Source organism: Cyanistes caeruleus, chromosome 9, assembly GCF_971803275.1.
Source record: "Cyanistes caeruleus chromosome 9, bCyaCae1.hap1.1, whole genome shotgun sequence".
Taxonomy (NCBI): Eukaryota; Metazoa; Chordata; class Aves; order Passeriformes; family Paridae; genus Cyanistes; species Cyanistes caeruleus.
In genome coordinates this window covers 10,858,707-10,882,183 of record NC_141709.1, presented here as the reverse complement: position 1 = coordinate 10,882,183, position 23,477 = coordinate 10,858,707, and the positions used below count along the sequence as shown (strand labels likewise).

The 23,477-nt window shown below is 38.2% G+C and overlaps 1 protein-coding gene across 2 annotated transcripts in view; it reads right to left on the bottom strand.

The window, feature by feature from the left end:
* CDC73 (cell division cycle 73) overlaps positions 1–23,477 on the bottom strand; it is a 109,775-nt gene that overhangs the window by 66,492 nt on the left and 19,806 nt on the right. For both annotated transcript variants that reach the window (XM_086842906.1, XM_023931866.2), the window contains 3 exons: positions 21,420–21,518; positions 20,106–20,184; positions 8,785–8,849 (listed from right to left, as the gene is read on the bottom strand). In XM_086842906.1, coding sequence (XP_086699032.1) covers positions 8,785–8,849; positions 20,106–20,184; positions 21,420–21,518 — 243 coding nt within the window. The remainder of the gene's footprint in view (positions 1–8,784; positions 8,850–20,105; positions 20,185–21,419; positions 21,519–23,477) is intronic.

Here is a 23,477-nt window from a genome sequence, read left to right as displayed (position 1 = left end):
CACTTGCATACACACTCATCTCCCCATCAACTCAGATGAGTGAGTTTGAGATGAATAAAGAGCAACGACCCACCCCTGCAGCAGCAGTGATGCAAGTGGTGTCTGCAATAGCATATTGCTCAGTGTAAACACAAATCCAGCTCCAGATGGTGGCTCAGCAGCTCACAGTCACAGGTATACTCCAGAAGGAACGATCAGTACTGCCCAAATTCCAGGAGAGTGAGCTGTAACTAATGCAGAGTTCATTATATGGCCTTTATAATCATTTACTTAAGAAGAAAGCCTGCACTGAACAGACTGTTATCCAGAAACACCTGGAGCAAACCTGAGTAAATCAGGACTTTGCCTACAGATACCTTAAAAGTGAGGATGCTGATTCAACAGCAACAGTGTGACTGCATAAGACAGAGGCAGGTTAACACCTGGATTTAGAAGGAACACTAAAATCTCACATATTTTCAGACCTAAATATAGTCATTCTTAATCAACTACCTTCTTAAATGGTGCAAGAAAGAACTTCCAAAAAAGCTTAAAAATATGTACTATTTTGCTACTGTAACTGGATCTTCTCATTAGTTATGCTGCACTACCTGGAAATAGTGCCCAATGACATCACTTATAATCCATCCCTCAAAAGACTAAAAACCAGGGCTCTTGCCTCAGCATTTAATCAATTTCATCATCTGCCTCTAAAGCTTTACCTCAGTTCTGAGCTCTGCAGGTTTAATGTGCTTTGAAAAGACTACCTTTTATTGTACATATTCTGACTGAAGAACTAAAGAACACCTGCCCATGCCACACTACTGTAATAACTGTGTACCTACAAACAAAACCTGCCACATTGATATACCCTCTGGTATCACACACTTCCAGCCACATACTGAAAGAATTCAATAGAAGGGGGGAAAAAACCCTCAACTAAACAACAAAATAAATGCACAACTGCAAGAAAAAAGGAAAGGAAGCGGACCTTTAAAAGAACAACACCAGAACAAGGTCCACAAATTGAAACAACAGTCCTTATGTGGGTTCAAACAGGGCAACAAAAAGGACTAAGGACAGAATGTATAAAAAAAGTTCTAAACAAATCATAAAGGAGAGCGTGCTCTGGCTTAACTCAAGTAGTAGTAAGTAGCATGAGTAAGATGTACATAAGCCTGGGCTCTGAGGCAGTTCCTATGGATATTGCTAAGGTAACAAGCTATCCAACTTCAAGCTCAGAAGGAGGTACGACTATGATAACTAAATCAGGTACAAGCAAGTACTCCAACCACAAAAAGCAGAAAATTTGCTTCCACAAATAATGAATTCTTGTAATAGAGTAAGGCAATTTATTGCCTTACTCTATTACAAGCAAACAGCTAAGCAGTAAAGTGTCAAAGGGCCTAATGACAATTGTGGACATGATTTTCTGAGCCTGATAGAGTTTTCAGCATGTCAGTGGCTGATCTGTTTCCCAAGGAAAAGTCTTTTGAGAAACTTTTCTCTCTCAAGGACTGTTTTGTAAATAGGGTTTTGGTTCCCAAAACAGTGATGCACAGATGTTCTTAATGTGTTTTTCTCTTATTCCACCAATGGGACAAGAGAGGTGCTGCTCCTTTTACCAATCATGTTAACCTGTATTGGAATACTTCATAAAAGGGTCTGAAAACAGTGAAATAAAGGCTTCTGCCTCCTTGGGATAAAAACCTCGGCTGTTGTGATTGAACCCATGCTTCTATTTCGTGTCCTCTAGTGACAGACAATGATATAATCTCAAAAACTGACCTGAGAAGGAAATCTTGACTCAGTTCTCTCACATCAGCTACATTAATTACTCAGATGATCATTAAATTCTTTAATTGTAATTTTGACTTAATTACTGTATCATGAATTGCAAAGTGTGCTAGAAGCCTTCCAAACTTTGTTAAAACGTGAATTCTGAGACAAGAGGATGGCTACCCATAACCTGCAGGGAGAAAAAGGTATGTTAAAGTGCATTATTTTTTGATCCTCCATCTGACACACGCTCATTTCTACTGGGTCTGCAAGAACTTTACAACACCTTCAGCAGCTATGAATAAATTACAACCCTACATAACAGCAGAGTTGTTCTTTCCCCAGAAGAGTCAGGTGAAGATGCAGCTATTAGACATTCATTAGATGTTTGGAGATAATTTGTAGAGGGAAAGGTGTTGACCCAGTTGTTTAAAATAAGCTTGTGCAGTGCATGATGTCTGACTGTTCAGAACTATTAGGATAAAGTATAAAAATCTGTAGCTCAGGTTAAGCTAGTATCACTGAGCAGCACCCTATAAAACTTTGAATACACACAAACCCAAAGACCTGTGAAATACAAATGAATCTAAGCAGAATCCTATACAGGACTCAAGTAAAGGTGGACATCTAACTCAAAGAACACAAAATGTCCTACACAGTTTTATTTGAGGCTATGCTTCCAAATGAGAGTGACTCCTGAAACATTCATAAGGGATCCCAGTCCTAGTGCACAGCAGATGAGTTTCTCAGGTGATACCCCTAGGGCAGGCAAATACACTCCTGTCATGCAGCTTTGGATCAAGACAGGTCTAGGAGGTCATCTCAGAACTCATACCAAGCATGTCTGAAGCTCTCAAGCATTTTTAAGTAAAGCTTCCTGGATCTCTAAAGCTCTAATTGAATGTATACTTGGAAATGCTTTGGGTTCTCATGTTTGGCACTCCTCCATTCAAACCACTCAAGGATCTGCCAGACATGCCACAAACACACTCAGTACTGACACAGTTGAGTTTTACACATGGCGGTAACTCCAGGCACACTCATTCAGGGACAAAGCTGCACAGCTCCAGGTCTTGCTCCCTCTTGTTCAGCAGCACACTGGTGCCACACAGCAATGCCTAACTCCCTGAGGCATGACTGATTATACAACATCCCTGTCTTTACTTGAATTTGCAGTTCTTAGCCTCAACATAAAACCTATTACATGGAACAAAACAGGCAGTTCTATTGTGTAATGCAGTACAACAGTCAGATATCTTGGCACAAATGTACACGATTTACAATCGCAAAGAAAACGAGTTCACCATTGTTCAACCTAACATTTTCTTGAAAGCAGCATTTGTATGTGATTTTTCTTGGTCTGTATCAGCTTCACTAGTTACACTAAAACTCTTTAAGGAAAGCAGTTGAATATTTGAAATACAACTGAGGCAACGAAATGCCAACCACTGAAACTGTCGTGTGGGCCTTAAATATAAAATACAGTAATAGCTCGTAGGAAACTTGCATTTTATCCACTCTCATTAAAGTAATACAGATACACAAAGTCTTCTTCTCAGCTACTCCAGAGGAGTGTAAGGTTGTTGGCAGACTATTCTGAAGAAATATCAATTTCTCCAGCTAAAGGATTTTTTGATTTCATGGTCATGTCCTGGCCCTTAACGCTAATGGACCAAGGACCTCATGAGTATGTCTGAATTAGTTATAGAGAAGTATACTTACGGTGAAAAATAATTTGCAATCCCAGTAGAAACAATTATCTACCTCAAGTATCATCTATGGAAAAAACATCTGCCCTCTGTGCAAATCTACGTAACTTCATGATTCTATACTATTACAGTTTTCCTCCTCTTGCTGGTTAAAAACTGAACAGAATGCACAGAGAGAATTCACAGTATGCTGCTCAGCCTGCAGATGGGAGTGGGGGTGTAGGCAGGCTGGTGTTGCACTCACATTGGGAATAATGACCACCTTATGCACAGGCTGCACAAAAATTATAAGGCACTTCAGAGCCTGTTTCTAACATTTCAAAGAGTCCATTGTTTTGCTGACTCCTCCCTCAATCCCATTGTTCAACACTTTAATGAGATTAGGACATGACACAGAAAAATGCTGATGTGGATAAGTAGGTATCTCTCTTCCATATCTCATACTAAAGATGTATTATGTTTTATTTCTTTTTTAAAGTACTATTTATCTGACCACTGAGAGACAACATCCAACTCCACGATATGCTTCAAAACAGTCATTTTGAATTTTGGCACTGAATCACAAATGCCTCACAATCAATTGTGATTGATTGACATATAGGATCCCGTAGATTTACCTACTCACACAGAAGCATATCAATTTTCTTAAGTCTTTCATATAAAATACAGGCACACACCATGTTAATTTTTTCTGCCCCAAATGCTCCCTCTCCAATGGCTCAGTCTGTAAAGTGCCGTAATTTAGTAATCCTGTTTGTTTATACTACACACTATTCCTTTGAAAATACACCAGAGGTGGTTAAACAACCTCTCAGTTAAAAAAAAAAAAAAAAAAATTACAGAGATTCTACCCAGCTCAAAAGATTTTGAGGGCAATAACAGTAACATCCTTTGATTAATTAATTCCCCAAACCTGATACTGACCGAAAAATGGTGTTGACCTTAGGGGTGCTGAACCAGTCTCCAGTTCTGAAATTAGACCTGCTTGTACTCTGGTTTATATAGGGACTCCTTTTTAATTACTTGGCTTCTGTTAGGATTATGAAATGTACTTGTTGTAAATGAAATGTAATGCATTTTCTTTAATTATTGATATATTCATATGTTTACTCAGGGCACTTTTACCCAGAGATTGCTGTAAAGCCTGGCAGCGTACAATGGTAAGAGAGATGTTTTGTCAGTTCGGAGGAAAAATATCACTCAACTCAGAAGCACTGAAAATTTACACAGAATTTCTTACTTACAAAGTTTGAATACACCACAGAAAATTGCATTTGAATTTGTTATAAGTGCCTCCAGTGAAGTCCACAATAACTACACTGATCATCCAGACATAGCTCCAGACACTCTGGGACGGCCATCAGCTCAATCCTAGAAGAGCTCTTGCACCTACCTGTTTACTGAACAGGAAAAGAAAGAAATGCCAACAGTAGTTCTGGCTGCTTATGTGTGTAGATGATCCATAACACATTCCATTACTAGCAGCAAAAACCAAAGACAAAGGAAGAAGCTCCCAAGCTTCAGCAGCCCTGAATGCTAAAAGAAACCCCAAGTTGAAAACATGAGAGCTTTCCAGCAATTAGGAAAGACAAAAAAATAACTTCTACAAGGGCCTACTGCAGTGCTATGCAGTTCTTGTTCACTTGAACACAAGTTTCCAGCACCCTGAATCATAGCTCCTGATTGGCCAAGGGCGCTCAGAACTTGGGGGAAATGAACCTACGGAACTCCACAGCCTTTCATGCTATTTCTTCTGTATTAAAGCCATGAGAACTCCAGGATAAAAGCACAAAGATGAATAAAACCAGCATCACCACTACTATTACTGCAATGGATAAACAAGTGTTTGCAAGTGCACACAGTCAATACAAAGCATGCCCTCAGCTTGGAAGAGTTTAGCTCGCAAGTTGCCCACAGCCAGCTTTATCAGGTGCTCACAGAACAAGCAACTTCTTCCTATGCTGCCCTAGGTGCAGGTAACTGGTCTGGTCTGATCTTTGCATCTTGAGCTACACTAACAGTTAAATGATTCACATAGCCTAGTTACACAAATGAATAGTCCAAAATTCAATTTCATTGTAAGTAAAAGGTAAGACCCACCTTCTAGGCTTCCACCAGATGACACTGGCCTCCAAGTTAACATTATACTTTAGAAAAGTGGGAGACTAAAGCCACAAACACGTCAAATTTACACAACAAAAAATGTTGAGAGTATCAGCTTGAGATTCTCTCTCAGCATTACCTGTGTGGTACAGAAATACAAACATACTTCTCAACGAAGATTGATCCACCTCAAACACCAAACTTTCCTAGGTAAAAGAACAGAAGTTGTTCTGCTACACTGGGGATTATGCTTGGAAATGAAGCCTGCAGGGAGACCTGCAGGTTTTGAAAAGTCATGCTGAATGGTTCGCTACATGAACTGCTGGGGAACCAGACAGCAAGAGCTACGATAACGAGCTTACTTAATAATTTTCCAAAACACCATCAAACCAGGCAAATAGAACGTGCCACAGGTATTAAAAAAAGGAAAAAAAAACCTAAAAATATTTCTGGGGAAAATGCCTATAAACAATTCCAGGTCCAGAATAATGAGATCATGCCTTCACAATAAAAATTCAATAAATAAATAAGTTTTTCCTAAGAGATAGGGTGGCAATCAAGCAAAAACCCTGTTACAGGGAAGAACTGCCAGCAGCACAAGTTATTTTAGCTGACATTACTTCAGAAAAAGCCCACCATTCACCATCTGCTCTGGCACAAATTCTGAATGCTAAGAAAATTTCCAACATCACTGATGAAAAGAAAGCAGTCAAGATGAAGTTTTTGTTTTGCTGTTAAAAAGAACAAGCATCTAGGACAGCTCACATTTCAGCAAGAACATACACAAAACTGAAGTTGTGCACATTTCATAAAAATCATTACAGAGAATTACAATAAGGCAGAGTGCAAATGTAAGGAATATAACACAAAACAAGAAACTTTTTACAAATTCTGTAAGAGAAACAGTTGTGCAACTCCAAACAGTGGATCTCTTTACACTGGAGGTAACAACTGTAAGTTTTAAGGGAATCTGACCACACTCCAGAAATACATTAATGGAAGCAAACACCACAGAAAAAAATGGAGTAGCCATCATGTCAAGGAGAACAATGGCATATAAAAAGAAGCTTTCAAATGTGAGCATCCATCTGGAAATCAGAGGTCTGAAGTTTGAATAGAGTCACTAACTAGGAGCTAGCACTCTAATTCCTTTGAAATGTTTGATGAGTTCCTACAGGGATTAAACCAATACTATGAGGACAGCAGATGAGCTCATGCAGGCGGAATGAATTCCAATGCTATGCTCCATATTCCTATGATTTAGCCAATGAGTATAATATACTTTCACATTAAACACCTAGGGGAAGCAATTACTTTCCCATTTCCTCCCTAATTTTGTGTAGCATAAAAAAGCCCTAATAAACCACAAGAAACCTCGAGTACAAGCAAAATATGAAACTTGCCAAGTGGCAGGAGATTAACTATTCTCCACAAAAATACAATCTAATATTAAGAGTTAGAATTCTGTGGTTCATCACTATGACAAAGTTTAGACAAAAACAGATTAACATAATTAACCGATTATTTCTCCCCCATCTGAAACACAAAGCTAGGATGTCACTGCAATTTATGAATGAGCTAAATATTGAGGGCACCTCTTTAATAGTGTGGAAATAAGGCTCCAGAAATGCCTCATCAGTTCTTTCTTAGACAAAAGCTAAGTGACAGATGGAGTTTTAATATTTCTTATGATACCAGATAATGCTTTATGTGCAGTCATGCACTCTTAAACAGTTATTTCAAAAAATTCTGGTTTATGTTAAAAAAAGGTTTACTTGTAACTTAATACGTATTATATTTTCTTCCTAAATGGAAGAAACCAACAAGGACAGTTTAATAACCTCAAAACTCTTAAAAAAACCCCCAACCTTTTATGACCTTAAAAAAAAAAAATAATTTTAGAGTTACTGTACATCCCTTCACTTTTACAGATTTTACACTGATTAAGCTTAAAACATTTCAACATTTCTGCTTTAGTATAATCTTGCTTTTTTTCTTTCTCCTGTCTTTTTTCTCCCCACAGAGCAATTTAAACAGAATCTATTTATTAACCCATTTCTAATCACTACCTCTTGAAGCAGATACGCTATTTCATAGAAACCTGGATTTGGTATAACAACACTTTGGCTCCTCATAAAGCAGCCCAAAATGCAAAGTTTGAGAACAAATCTTCAGACATAACAGGTTATCTTTTTTCTTCATCCTATCAATTTCTGAATTCATCTAGAAATTACACTACTTACTGCTAAATAGATTCTTTCCTTAAATATTCCCTTCCATTTTTATTTTTTTTTACACTATCCTAAGTCAAGAGGAGTTAAAAATGAAAGATTTGGGAAAGGACTTTCATTTAAAAAAAACAACCTTTGAATGTTTTTCAGAAATTTCTATTCAAGATCCTATTTTATGTTCAAATGAGAAGTGCAAGCTAGAAGTAGTGCATGGTTTTAGGAGAGTGTTTAGTGCTGTCTATTCATCACATTTACATAGGTATGCAGCTGGCAAAAACCTGAATGAGAGAACTACAGCAGTTTTGTAGCATCTGTTATACTTACCAGCAGATCAAAACAGCATTTATTTGAGAGCATGCAACTCACTTCCACAAAAGCAGACAAACATTGGCCAAAGCAAGAAAAGGGAATCTTTTTGAGAGTCTCTCTTTCTCATCTGTGAATGGTTCAATTCCAGCTGACAGCATTGTACAGTCATACAACTGAAGTCCATCTCACCAGGCTAGAAAGCTTTAACAGTAATGCTGAGGTCAAACCCTTCCACCACCAAAAAATTTTATTTTATTAAATGGTGAATGGGAAACAGAGCAATACTCCAAAACTCGGGTTTACTACTTCAGTTTTCTGAGTATAGTTTTATCAGTTATGATTATGATCACTTATGGCCTTTCCAGATACACCTATGATCAGTAAAAACCTGGATATGTTAAGTATAACAGAAAAAAGCTGCATGTCAAGAAGCCTTCCCGGCACACCTTTTTACTGCAAACAAATCCCTGGGGCACAGACCTCTAGAACAATCAGATCAAACAAAACACATTTTGTATTTACATAGACAAGAATGTTCACCAATTGTTACCTAGCCTATGTAACCTTCTGGAGCCTAAGTCAGGAAGACAAGGTATCTCTATCTCTAAACATATATTGCATATATGTTTACAATCATGTCTATAGAACATATTTAAGCAAAACTTTACACTCACCGTCACAGACTTCAGAGTCATCCCATGGTAAGTGCCCATGGTATCAATCTTGAAGCCTTCCGTTTCTGCAAAGAAAAAGAAGCCTTCTGTAAATCCTTGTGAACGTAGCATTTTATGTCTAAATGGACAACACCGGAGATTTCTCTACAGTTATTTTGTAAAAGAACACATCTTGCTGCTGCTGCTGCTGCTAGGTTCTGTTCCCAGTACAAAACTTGGGTAGCCACTAGGAAATCTGCTTTCTTTAGACAGAGGTCAGTTTGATTTTGCTGCTTTCTGTAACCAGAGCAAGCTTTTCCTGCTTATTATGGAAGCTTATTCCTTCTGAATAATTGAAAGCACTTCAGAGAAAGGCTATAAACCTAAATCTTTGTGAGATTATGTTAAAACTTGCATGCAGTCTCAGAAATTCTCACTACGAGACTGAGGAGCCCCATTCATATTCCCAGAATATGTTATAATGCAACATATTCAACTTGTATTAATGGGAAAATATATCTAAAAAACCAATTTACATGACAACTATAAAAGTGTGGTCATTATGTGAGATGCTACATAGAGATTCGTGTCATTATGGAAACACACCATGGGATCAGTATAAACAGGAATACTGATCTTAAAGTAAAACATGGACATGAGACAAAGGAAAATACAATGATTTCATTATTTTTGTTTAAATCCCTTTGCTGTGAATTGGTAGCTTTTGCTGTTATGTATTTTTGCCATGTATGTAATTGCTTTAATTATGAATTGTACCCACTCTCCATGTATAAAGAGACAGCGGGCTTGTGTGAACATGTGAAAACTTGTTACTGCTGTTACCTGCTTGCTAAGAGTACAAGCTGGCCACATGTTGGATCTTTGTCCAGAACTGGTGGGGGCTTCCAGCCACTGCTGCTTGGGAGATAGCCAACATGTTCGGGCTTGCCTGGACTTCTACCCCAGCACAGAAGGCTTGACACAGCCCAACAAGAAACTGCCTATGAAAGAGCCAGTGACCAGGGGTAAAGTGGGCGTGTTGGTGGAGCAGAGACTCCCTCTGTCCCCAGCACTACTTGCTCGTCCTTTATTGACAAATTAATAAATTGCCTTATTGATTGACCAACCCGATTGTGGTGAGCTATTTATAACAATTATACTTGATAAATTCACTTCTGGTGTGCTGAAGCGCAACATCATCATTGTCATATGATACAGAGGACAGAATCTGCATAAATACACAATACCATATTAAAAGCAATAAAAAGGGAAGTTCTTGAGGTAGGTTTTTTAATTAGTTTTAATTCGACTGAATTTATGCTAAGTGCCAGCAGCCTGCAACTGCCCAATGACTAAACCTGCAGTTAGTAGCCTATTTGCTTTTGAATACTCCTTCCCTGTCTCAGCCCTTTAAGATCAAAGTAATCTCCTGAATAGCTCCACCAGGACTCACCAGAAAACCTTTTACAGTTTGTAAATTCCCTAGCCTCATGCATCTACCATCAACTGACCCCATCACCCAAGCATCCAAACAATTCCTACCTAAAATGGCATGATAATCATCACTCAAACCATGATAAACAAGCATTTGTCTACATCTAAGCAACTTTTGGGCTATTTCAGCTAGACTTGGGTAAAGGTAACTGATGCTGTGCAGAAAACTGCTACTTGGGACTGGTACATTTTTGTCATTTCTTATGCCCCCTTCATTTTGTGCACCAGCACAAAATCATGATAGACAAAGAAATAAGGCAGAACTAAAGCATGGCTCCTACCCAAACCTAAAAAAAGTCCAAGAAAAATATTTAATGTTCAAAACTGTTAGAGCTTCTTGTTCTCATCATGAGTAAATTAACTTAACCTGAAACCCAGACAACAATGAAAGCAATGCACATGCTTTGGGAAACACCTGTGGCTGCTCATCCTTCCTTCCTTAGATGAGGATCATCAGACACTCAAATGAAAGAAGGCTGAAAAGTTTCACAGACTTAAGAACTCCACAGTGCCGAAAAAAGATACTCCAGTGTTGGAACTTATCATACTCACCTCATCACAGAGACAGCTATCTACTTACTGAACAGTTTCACCTTTTCACCTTTTCCCCCTCACTCCCTCAACTATGCCACCAGACCTGCCACTCACTACCAAGTCAAGATGCCCAGCGTCACTGACCATGTTTTGTTTTACAATCAGCTCAGTTCCAAATCTTCGGCTTCACTTCTCAAGGCCACCCCTCCCCTTCTGCCAGATTTAACATTTCTGAACGACAGATATGATTGTGAGAAAGTAAAATGCAGGTAGAGACAAATATGAATCCAGTCCTTCCTACTTAAAAAAAACAAACAAAAAAAAAACAACCAAAAAAATGCAAAGAAAGCAGCCTAGCCTCCCTTTATAAATTGACATGCCTTCCCACCTTTCCCCTCAACCACAAGCTATAACTATGCCTTGAGTCTTCGCTCAGAGGTCACACCACTGAACTTGAGCTGAGGATGGTCAAGGTGTGACTACACAAACACTTCCATGAAGAACAGTTTGTTCTGTGACTATATAGGTCACTGCTGCAGGTCAGGGAGCATGTTAATATTTCAGGTGGTGTCTGAAGCCTTGTAGAGTACTTGGTGGAACTCCCTAAATTGAAGGGATGCTTTTGATCACTTGGAGTGACATAAATCAGAGGCATCTAATCTAGGCTAATAATTGTTTGTGAATTTCATAACATCACCACCAGGAGAACCTCTATCTTTCCAAACTGACCTATTAGGGGATCCTCATGCCTGTGACATATAGCATTTCCAACTGTTTTGGTTAGATGGTCTTTCCAAAGAATACAGACACCCCATAGCAAGACCAGCACAGCACCATCCTCTGTTGTGCCTGGCCTGCTGTGGCTTCTTTCCTCTCAGCACAAATCCTGACTTTGTAATTAGTTCTCAATGTTTGTTCCATGTCTCCATCAGCATTGCAAAGGGAATAAAGGCCCATAGAGCCAGCATCACAGCTAGAAAGTAAATCAAAGGAGAGAGGCACCTGGCAGGGAACAAATCTCTGCTCAACTGCCACTGGCTTCACCTTCTGCAAAAGTCTTCCCAAATCTCTCATGAAATCTTTCCTGGTTCATTTAATGAGCCAGGAGAGCCACAAACCGCAGCTCTGGTGCTTATCAGCTTCCTGCTTCCAGCCTTGTCCTGACCCTTCTTTCTAGCAGAAGATGTAAATAACTTGGATGAAAAGCCACTTCCTGCCTCCAGCAAACTCCAGTTTCCTGCCTGATGAATGTTCCCAGTAGCTACACAGGGGTCCCAGTAGTATTCAGAAGCTACTCAGGTAGCAAATAAAACAGTTCTGATAATTAGCAAATAATGGCATAGTAGCTTTCTGCAATAATTCAAATGTAAGACTTGTTAAATGGTCAGTGTAGGTACCCACATGCATTCTTGCAGACAGTTGCTGCAGCCTCTACAAGAGCTATTGCAGGGCCCATGCTCTGCCGTCTGCAGTAGGGTGGGATCAGTAGAAGAAACAGCCTCCCAAACTGCCCACCAGCTCTCCAATTTTCTGCCTCAAACTGTCAAGCAACTGGTGAATTAGAGTTAAGCATCTTCAGCTTCCAGAGGTCCATAGCAAACTCTCCTGAAGCAGTAACAGCACTGATACATTTCTCAGAACACAGGTTTATTGATTTGATCCTCTCACATGCACCATGTGAAACTGTGCCTGCCAGCCAATCACTTCTCTTACAGAAATAAACAGAATCAAGACTCCTGCCCCTGGCATGTCTGTATCATTTTATAAGGTCCCAATAGTTTGTATACTTGGGCACATCCAGCAGCACCCTTAGCTCCACTCACTGTGCACAGCCTGGGCAAAGCAGGAAACAAATGTTTCCACATCAGGGACTCCACAATTCCAGTTTCATTCCCACTTCAAAAATTGCTGACGGTGTCAGCCAGGTTGCTATAAAAGATATTCAAGGACCAGGCTAGAAACCAAAAGCACTGCTTCCAGATTATTCTCCAAGGCCAGAGTCTGACCCTGATACAGCTGCTCAAAAGTAGACCTGGATACAAGAGGAATCACAGGCCATAGTAAGAAGAGCAGAAGAGAGAGTCTGGGAGCCCCTGGGCCATGCCCTCAGCACAAATGCTGCGCCACACCCTCCAAGAACACAAAAGCAAGCACCTCTTCCCTCCCTCCCAAAGCAGCTCCAGCCTGTGCTACTGAGTCATGCACCAGCATTGAGATGAAAAGGTAATAGTTGACCAAGAATCAGTATATACCTCCAGCTTCAAAATTCCAGCTTCACTGCTGGTAGCAGAAGCAGCTAAAGTGATAAACCGCCTATTAAGAAAAGGTTATTTAAGAAAAAAAGAGCCTCATAAATAAAGGTACCACGATGGTAAGACTTCAGACCCTTGTTTTTAAGCTTAGAATTAGATGCAGAACAACTATTAAAAAACTTGAGGGGATTCAATATACAGTGAATTTTCAGTATAATTACTACAAAGTTATAACCTACATTTCCTTTAGGCAAAGGGCAATTCATATTAAACGCTTCAATCACAGGTCTAACACTAAGGACTAAAGAATGCAAGCAAAGCCAAACAATAATTTTGTCATGAAAAACTGTACTGCAACCTTTTATTTGCCAAATATAGTCAGATTTTAGAAATATATGTACTGTTAAAAACACAAACAAAGAGATGCCTTAAAACTACATCCTGAGAGACTAAACATAATAACTAGAACTGAATAAACAACTTTAATGCTTCAAAAACATAACCTATCACCAGTTTGGTTTTTTTGCTTCTTCAGTCACTGCATGTACTGTGGTCACAGTTCCTCATTTCTGTGGCCCAAAGACTGGTAAAAGAATCATAAACATTTCCAGTGTGGTTCATCACTAGTTACCTTTCTAGCATCCCCATGTGTTGCACTGTGCTTCTTGTTAATGGTATGTTCTGTTATTGCCCAAGTTGATGGTTTGGTCCAAATTACCCTCCCACCCCAAGTTGTCAGTCTACCCCAAGTCCCCTGTCGGGGGGGTACCTTAAGCCCACCACATGCTTGGAATTCCACTTTGGAAATTCCCTAAATTTCAACATTTGACTAATCCATGTGACCCAATTCCCCCCCCCTCCCCTCCCCGCCACTTCCCTCATTGGACAATGATTTTATGAACCCTGCCTTTTACCCCTCCCCAGGATATCTCCAATTAGCTGATGCTTTGTACCCTCCCTTTGAACCACCTCCATATTTCAGCTGTTGCATGCTTGCATTTTCTTTTGCCCCCAAGATTCCTCAGAGCAATAAATCCTCTGTTATCCCATGCAAAAGACCTCCCTCTCATCCTTGCCTTCTCAGAGTCCAGACTGACAGCCAAAAAGCCGTAGAGTAAGTGCTCTAGTGGCACCTCAGGTCACCCTGCTCCTGGGGTGTGACCCATTCCTGGCACGGGCCAAAGTGGTAGAGACAGATAAACTCCAGTCCATACATTACCCATGCATCAATCTGAGTGACTTTTCTTTACGTAAAATAATTAGACATGCAAATGAAAATATGCACCCTAATGCATCAGCTTTTTGGACTGATTTTCCATCAGCATTTAGGTGCATGTTCCATTTCTTTGCTCATAAGTATTAAAGCTCAGAATGCCTTCCATTTGCTTAAAGCCACTGCTACCATCCATCTAGGTCACTCTGCACTTTGATTCTGCACCTTTTGTAGCTCAAGTCATCCAATTGAACAAACTTGAGCTCTGATACATTACCAAAAGAATAAAAGCTTGAAAAAGACTCAAATCAACCTGAATTTCTGGAAGGAAGTCAAGGGAAATAAAGACAGAACAATGGAGCAAGACTCAGACACTGAAGAGCTCAGGTTAAAGACTTGGTTTGAACTGTGGATAAGTAAAACTGAATAACCACTTCTTTTTTCAGGTGTATACTCTTCAGGCCCCAGAAAGCAACACTGCAGACTGCCTGGAAATGATCCAATACCTCACTTCACAGCCTCAGTAATTTAATCCCTGACACCAAATGTCACTCTGAATGAGAGTTTACTGAGCACTCCTTTATAGTATTGTGCCCTAACAAGTAAAAGTTCCACACATAAGTTTCCAAGCTACACTAATTACTTTACAAATTCATAATTTACTTTACAGTTCATATATAACAGCTCTGTAATAATCTTACCAGTAATTAACACCAACATCTAAAATTTCTCACAATGAAAAGCGATTTATGCTTGTTTTCCAGAATAGAAGTGAATGTACAGTGCTGAAAGTTTTCTAAGTGGTTGGTCACACCAAGCCAGAAAATACAGATAGACCACATTCTTTTTCCTAATGTGCATCTCTTGCAAATATTCTGTTAGGGAAAAAAAGGAAGAATCACATACATTTTAAAGTGAATGCAATAAATAAAAGTTTAACAGGTCAAACTAAGTCTGACCAGTAAAACTTCAGAACCTTCTATCTCCTGCTACCACTTCTATTCTCCCTGTGTAGAAGGATATCACACAATTTAAAACAACTTATAATGAGAAATGCTTTATAAAGAAACTTTCTTATAACAATGTCTATGAGAGAGCATCAAAATGTTATGGTCCAGAATCACCTCAAATATAATAACTTTACAGTCTGCTGTTCCCTGGGCTTAGCACTTAGGACTAACTGAAAGCCAGACCAACTTCTGGAAAATGGCAGCTGTGTCTGAAAATCCAATAAAGTTATAAATAAAACATAAAATGACAATAGCAGAAAGTCAACAGTAAACTTTCCTGAAGGAAACACTTGAACAAAGTCAAGAATATTCTTGTCACCATTACTGGCTGAAATCACACAGCAAGACTCTCTGATTTACACTAAATAGGTCTGAATATTGGTGGAGGTTTTGGGGTTTTTTTGCTTTATTTTGTGGGGAGTAGTAACAATTGGCTTCTACTATGTTGAAACCTTGAGAAAAACAGGAACACTTCTGGAATAAGCCTTAAACACCTAACCTTGGAGCAGCACAGGGAAACTTGACTTTGCCATCGATACTTAAGAGATGCACTCAGTGGGTCACAAAAATGTTACATCTTCAAGACTACCATCCCAACACTACTGTACACTTTGAAATTACAGAACAAACAAGCATGTGAAAAAGATCTTCTGAGGTAAAGCCACCCAAGAAAATGGGGGGAAAACAAGGTATAGCATCCAAAACATATATATCAATAACGTATATTTAAATATCAAACACTAAGGCACGCAGGAGAAGACACAAAATAAGCTCCTAAAGCATCAAATGGCATTTGAGCTGGAAAAGATTTTAAAATTATGTTGCTCAAGAAAATATGATAAACTGCAGTTTAAAAAAATATCCCCAATTGTAAAGATGCACATTAATAAAGTATTAAAAAAACCACTCAAGCGAGTAATATGAAGGAAAGGACTGGGACTACCAAGGTAAAAGCAGAGGATGTTTAGCACAGGATGGAACTCTGTGTTGTTCAAGAGAAGATACCATCACTAACAGCCTGCATGAAAGAAACCAAAGCAACTTGGAGGAAATAGCACCAAAGGAAAGTGATTACAAGCAATTCACCACCTCACCTCAAAAACAGTTGGGCAGGATGGGTGCACTGCCAAGCAACATGTTCTTCCCCTTTCCATGTGGAAATAATCCAGGATATGCAATTCCTACTGCAGACAACATTCTAATACATCACAGAACTTGAAGAACATCAAAGAAAGGGTTTCTCTGTTCTGCCTGACCAAAGGTGCAGGAACAAGACCTTCACTGGACAAAAGGTGACCAAGCCTTGCCCCCTGGGCTGCTGAGCAATTCCACTCATTGTTTGCTCTTCAAGAACAGCACAATTACCATCCCCTCACACTGACTATTAAACCACTGTAGCAGCAAAGCCTGTCCCATCTGGCACAAACATTTTCAGCTGGACTACCAGAGAGGCATCCTGATATACCACATCAGAAATAATGATCCATCACAAGAAGAAGAGAAATTTGGCTGCAACTCAAGAGTTTACTTAATACATGTTAAAATTCCTAAATATACTCTCTTAGCACTACAAGCTTTGAACTTCTTATGCTAAGGACAAGGCAGCTAATGGAAAAACTCTATTAAAGCACACAAATATTCAAAAAAAACCCAACAGTTCACCTTTTTGCTGCCCAAACTTTAAATACTGTAGTATCATACAAAACAGAATATTGGCAATATTCCACAACCCTGCTGCAACTAGAAGAAGACTACTGTGAATCCCTCCTAAGATTTCAATACCTATGAGGAAAGAGTAAACAGGTGAGATACAAAGAAAAAAGCATAGAGACATTGCCTTTTGGCTTTGTTTTAATCTTTAGCCAAACCCTCCACTGCCCCTATTATAATAAGCATCACACCACCCTGCCTTCCACAATTTGTAGCCAACCACAGGCAGCCATAGAGGTCAAGGTGTGGATACCCTTCAGAATGGCAGTAATCTGTAGGATTCAACTTTATTGTAGGTGTTATCCACCATTACTAAATAACTATGGATACAATGGCATAAAGACTGCAAGTTATTACCCTTTGAACTTAATTATCTTTCTTTTCCTTCAGAATTCTTTCCCAAAAGTCCCAATACCACAACCTTTCCATAAATATGTAATTCCAAATTCTTACTAGACTTATTGTAAAAAAAGTTTAATGAAAAAAAAATGCCTTATTTTATTTTTATTTATGACTATTTCTGCTAGTAGTCTCACTTCTACACTGAATATTTGGGAGTCACAGCTTCATTTTGAGGGCAACTAAATTAAAAATCCCATAAGGAATGAGTTCACTTGTGACAGAACTGCAAATGATGTGCATCATTCAGTTTTAAGCAAATGACATTATCAGTGCATTAGTGACTAATTATGACAGGAAAACCACCTGTACTCAGAGTTCCTGTTAGATTACAATTTAAAAGTTTTACAATAGAATACCCTAGAAGTAAATGAGATATTTGCTATTTTCTGAAATTAATTTGAAGCCAAAGAAGATCTCAAATATCTCTAGGTCCTCTCCTAAGAAATCCAGATGTTAATTAATAATTCTATGTAACTTCCATGTGATGTACCACTTCCTTTCACAAGTCAATCTCATATTTAAAATACTTTCCAACACCTCATTTTTATTTCCAATGCTACCCTACACTTAGTTAACTTAATATTCTTAACCTATGTATTTCTTTAAATATACTTAGAAAGCGGAAATACAAAATTAACTTCGTGTGACTACACCAAATATAAAGTTAAGAAAGTTAAGGCAGATGAACATACCCTAGAATGGAGTGTGACAGTGAGTTAGGCAGATAGAATAGGACCACATCACAAAGTAATCTTTGAACTGGAACAATTGCTGCAGTCCAGTCAATCCCATTTCAGCACCAAGAGAAACTCCAACACCACATTCTTAAAATGATTGAAATGGATTTTTCACCGTTGTTAATTACAGACAAACTTTTTTTCCCTGTCAGTTACCTGATCTCGTCTCCGCTTTTTGCTCAGAAGTTTCTACACTAAGCTCACACTCATGAGCTCCTCCACAAACTCTTCTGGGTTCCTCTTTCCTGCCATGCAAAACTTGTTATTACCTGTTCCCTCCTGAACCACACGCGGTAAAAGACAAAAAATCCACCCGCCTGTTAAGGACAGATATTGTCTGCAGGGCTCCTGACCTGTCATTTGGCAGCTAGGAACACTCAGACCTCCCAGTACCCTAGTACCATCCCTGTACCTGAGCTTCTTGTAAATGAGACCACAATGAATTTTGGTATATTTGAACTGTTACACTTGACCATTAATTTCTTGCTCTGCCTTTTTAATTTCACACTGTCCAGTTTAGATATTTACTACTTTTAAATCTTAACAAGAAATGGTATTAAAGGAAAAACAACTTGACAGATAGATGAGTTTTGAAGGTTTAAGATATTAACAGGAGGAGACTGAGCAAGGACTAGTAAAAATATTCATGAGAGGATTGGTTTAGCTTTGTATTTTTTGTTCCTTTCACAAATTTCCTTGGCTTTTCTTGTAACAATTCAATCTTCATGGAAACTACTTTAGATTATTTTTCAATGCTGAAAAAGCTACCAAGCATCCTGCTTTAGCTATTTTCTCCATCCCACCATGCAATTGACAATGAGCAATAGTAAATAAGACCACTGCACTGAAATATAAGTATATTGAGGCCAACAGGGAATAGACTTCAAGAGTATATAACACAATATCTGACCAAATTTCCCATAAGAAGTTTCATACACAAACACCCCCATAAAGATAAAGAATGTATTCACATGTAAATGCATCTTTACAAAACTTTTTTTATTATTATTTATTTAAATCATTTCAGAGATGAGTTTGCTACAGTTTCCCTGGACAAAAAAATGGTAATAACTTGGACAAAGCCAAATATTCTAAAAAAATGCAAGCTGAATTGCTCACCTACAGTTTAAAATGGCATTTAGCAGGATAGAAGTCCTTGCAGCCAGAATAGAAAGCTATTAAAAACATTAAGCCCTTAAAAACATGAGAAGTTTCATTAAAGAGGAAAATTATTTTGTTTGAGAACTGGGAGGAAGAGGCAATTCAGAAGTGTAACAAAATTTGCATGATTTTCTGCAATAAGCACAAAACCATCCAAGCAGAAGAAACACAAGACTGCAAAATAAAACCAAAGCAAGACATGAAAGTGAAGTAACTGAACTTGTGCTAAAAACAAGATTAAAAAAAAGCAATGGGGACAGGAGAAAAATTACATTTGAAAGACAAATCATCACTCAAGTTCAATGTTCACCATGTTTTAAAACTGGTGAGAATTGTTCAATACTGTAATTGTTTCCATCCCCTCTCCAGAAGGACGCTTGTGTTTTACACTGCTGTTCCCAGTTTCTTTTTCATTTAAATAGATACAACTAGACAATATTTACTTGGAACTACTGGAGGCAACTTTTAGAGTAACTGTGATTGAAGATAGGGAACCTATTACATGTTATGCACCTGACAGTTGTCCTTGCATTTGTGTTTTTTATTAATTGCATAGGACCCTCCCCAAACAAATTACTTCTCCCCAAAGAAGTTCTGGCTTTAAGCTTTCAGTTTGCTTCTTAAGAGGTAGAAATCATTTCTATGAAATAATACTTTTGGATTTTATTACTTGGAAAGCTATCTTTAGGCATAGTTATGGCTCTTTTTCTGTCTTTTCATAAGTTTATGAAATAATAGCAGAGAAAATCCTCTAGTATGAGCTTTATGACTTGTCAGTTTTGGTTATCAGGTTTTTTTTCTTTAGAGAAAAGCATTGCAATCAACTTACCCTCTTTGCCTTTAAACCTTTCCTGATCATATCTGTTGTAGGCAGCTGGAATAGGTTGCTTATTTCGTAAAGTGGGATCCTAAAACAGGTTAAATAACATTTGTAAAACATACTAAAAGGTATTTGATGGTTTTTGAATTTCATGAAGAGTTACTTATAACTACTCAAGAGTATAAAACCAGTTAATTTTCATAGGAGTTTCAATGCATTTGAAAACTTCTGATGTTTCCATTCAATATCCACTTATAGTCTTACAGAAACAGAGTTTAGTACTGAATGCAAAGAGAATAACCTGAGGCAAAACTAAAATAACAAACAGTAACGAATTACTACTAAAGTCTCTACTGAGCTGTTGTTATACCTAAAGAATTAGCGAGGAAAAAAGCATAAACTGACAATTTATGATTAAGGCTTCAGCCACACAAAATTTCCCTTGTCAGTCTGATTAAGATAAAATTTTGTCAAATAAAATAAATAAAAACAAATTTTGAGGAGGAGATGCATTCTGGAAAAGAAGTTTTTTAAAAGCACCAATCTAGAGGCACACTCAATACCAATTCAATCCTTTATATGTATGGCTTACTTATGTATTCACACCTATTCTGAGTGGGACATTTGAATAATGCCATGCATAATTTAAGAAATTCAACACAAATCAAATATTTACATATTGTAAATAGCAGTCATCTTGCTATTTAAATTTAATTCTTTGTTAAATGCAGTAGCAGCAAAAACAAAACACAGTATGATTAAACAGCTTTTAGAGCATACTATAACCATGTTCAAAGATTTATTAGGTTTAATAGAACACAATAGTAAACAACACAATTCTAAACAAATCCTGTCTAATACTTATATAGAAGTAAACAATGCAGCTCTAAGTCTGTCCTGGTTTATTACAGGCAAAAGAAAGCTGGTTCGAGCTGTTCCCACTCATGAGTCATGCTCCAGATTCTTAAACATTTGCTACCCTATCTGTCAGAAAAGCAGCAAAACATTTAATCTGAAATGGCAGTACTCTCATCGAATATATTTTTTGCAAATAGATGCAGCATGTGGCTAATGCTTGATAGATGCAGAAGCTGGCACTAGCAGTTTAATCTCTCAGTAAAAAGAGCATATTGAACTAATATAGTAAATCCTTTAAATATCAATAAATGCAACTTAAGTCAAAGAATTGCTGTGAAGTTATGCTTGAAAAATGTGCATTTTTCAGAAGTAAACCAAAACAAGTTGTGTATGTAATACTGAGAAGACCTTGTACTCTCACTTCTGGTGTCCCAGCCTTCGTGTTCAGACAAACACTGATCTTACCGTTGGTGCTGTGTTTGGTGCAGGTCTTTGCTCAGGTGCTCGGCCTTCTTCTCTGGCTTTAACTGATTGAAGAATTGCAAAAATATTCTTGGCAAAGTTCTGAAAAATACATCAGGTACCTGTGAACCTTTCTGACCATCTGCATTTCACATAACAACCATCCAGGTAGAAGGCACCACTTGGTTAACTTACATTTCACTGAAAACCAAAACTGGTGCACTAATTTTCTAAATAGTTGATTTCTGACCCCTTTTCCATGACAGCATCCAAACATTAACGGGGCATTTAAGGCATCATTGCTATCCCCCTACTCTTTAAGACCCACACCTGCTAAATCTAACTGGCTTCATTACACCACAAGGTAAACCAAACTCCCCTCAAAGCACTTGTGAACTATAAGTTATAGAGTTAAGTGTACACAATGTTTCTTACTAATGCAAATTTTCAGTAATGACTCATCAGTAAAAGAAACCTTTTATCAATTAGGGAAAACAATTTTTTTTTTCCTGGTTCAGAACAATATAAAGTACTCACAAAATGCTAAAACTGTTCCAGAATATTGTATATTAACACTTAAGTGGTGTTAACACCACTGGCATCATGAAACAAACACAAGACTTACAAAAAGATTTCTGGGATGAATTTTGTAGAAATCACTTAAAGAGTTGTACTGCAAAGCTTCCCTAAGCCTCCTCACTTGACCTCAGTGAACTTCTTGTCAAGCCACTGCAAGCCACCAAAGACAGGAATTGGAAGACCACCAGAAACCACTTATAAAGGCGAAGCCATCCCCTGAGCAAACCCAGTTCTTTTGACGCAGTCTGAAAGAATTCACACAAAACTGTATTTAAAGTTCTTTTCAGTCAAAAAATCCAGGGGAAAAGCCTTTCAAAAGCTGAAGCCATGCACATATCAGTTATATGAGGATACTCAAAATCTAAACTACAGGCATTTTTATTGAAAATTCAGATTTCTCCCAAACTGTGGCCTGGGCATCATATCAATCACAATTCTTGCAATTGCTGTGCTTTATCACACTGTCTCTAGGAAACAAGGCTCATTTTCTGAAACTCGCAAGGAAGAACTAATTAACAACAGGAGCAATATTTTAAGAGTGATTGTCCGTGCAGAAGCCAAATCTCCCAGTCACAAGGAAGTTACAACCAACATTCACATCTGTATTTTACTCATAAAACCTACAGTTAACATAGTTTTAAAGGGAGTTTGAACTTCAAATGATGAATTTTTCTAAGGCCTTTAAACATATGGGATTTTAATAACCTTAAATTGCACATCCTGGACAAAACTCATAAAAAACCACAGAAGATTCCTTCTCCCATTTGCTGAAAACAAGCAACTAATAAGCATGTAATTAGAAGTGTTCTTGCTGATGTCTTTTTTCCACAGCATGAAAGTGTAAGTCCTCTAGGACCAAAACTAATGGCTGTTTGGAAGGGGAGAAACCAGCAGTGTTTTAACAAGCACTCAAACTAACATCATCTTCTTGCTGGTCACTGGCTTGGTCAGGATGAAATTATATTACTGTGACAGAAAAATGATTGAGCAGGAAGTTCACTGCATGTACCAGCTGATTTGTAAAGCCCTGCAGAGCTGAAGACTGCTAAGTTGTCATTGTTCATCCCTACAGAGAACAGAATATGAATATCCATTAGCTTCTACCCTAGATTTAGTTAAACTTAATAATCAAGTGCAACATTTTTACTACCAAAAACTTCTGATCTGGGGGGCAGAGAAGAAAAGATGAGGGAAAAAAAACCCTGAACATCAGAATATTTGTCTCTCTGCACAGATGCTCTACCCCTTGCCAACACAGTGACTAGCACAGAACCAAATCAAATCATTATCACTAGTGGTAACTTAATGCCAGGATGCTTGTGGAGAAATCCCAGAGCCAATCAGATCAGACTGCTCTAATGAGGAAGGCTTAATGAAGCCACATCACTAACTGAATTTCTTTTGTAATAAAAATACTTCCATTGCAATATATCACAGTTTATTCTAAAAAACTGCAGTCTTTAATTCCTGTAGCTCACCATA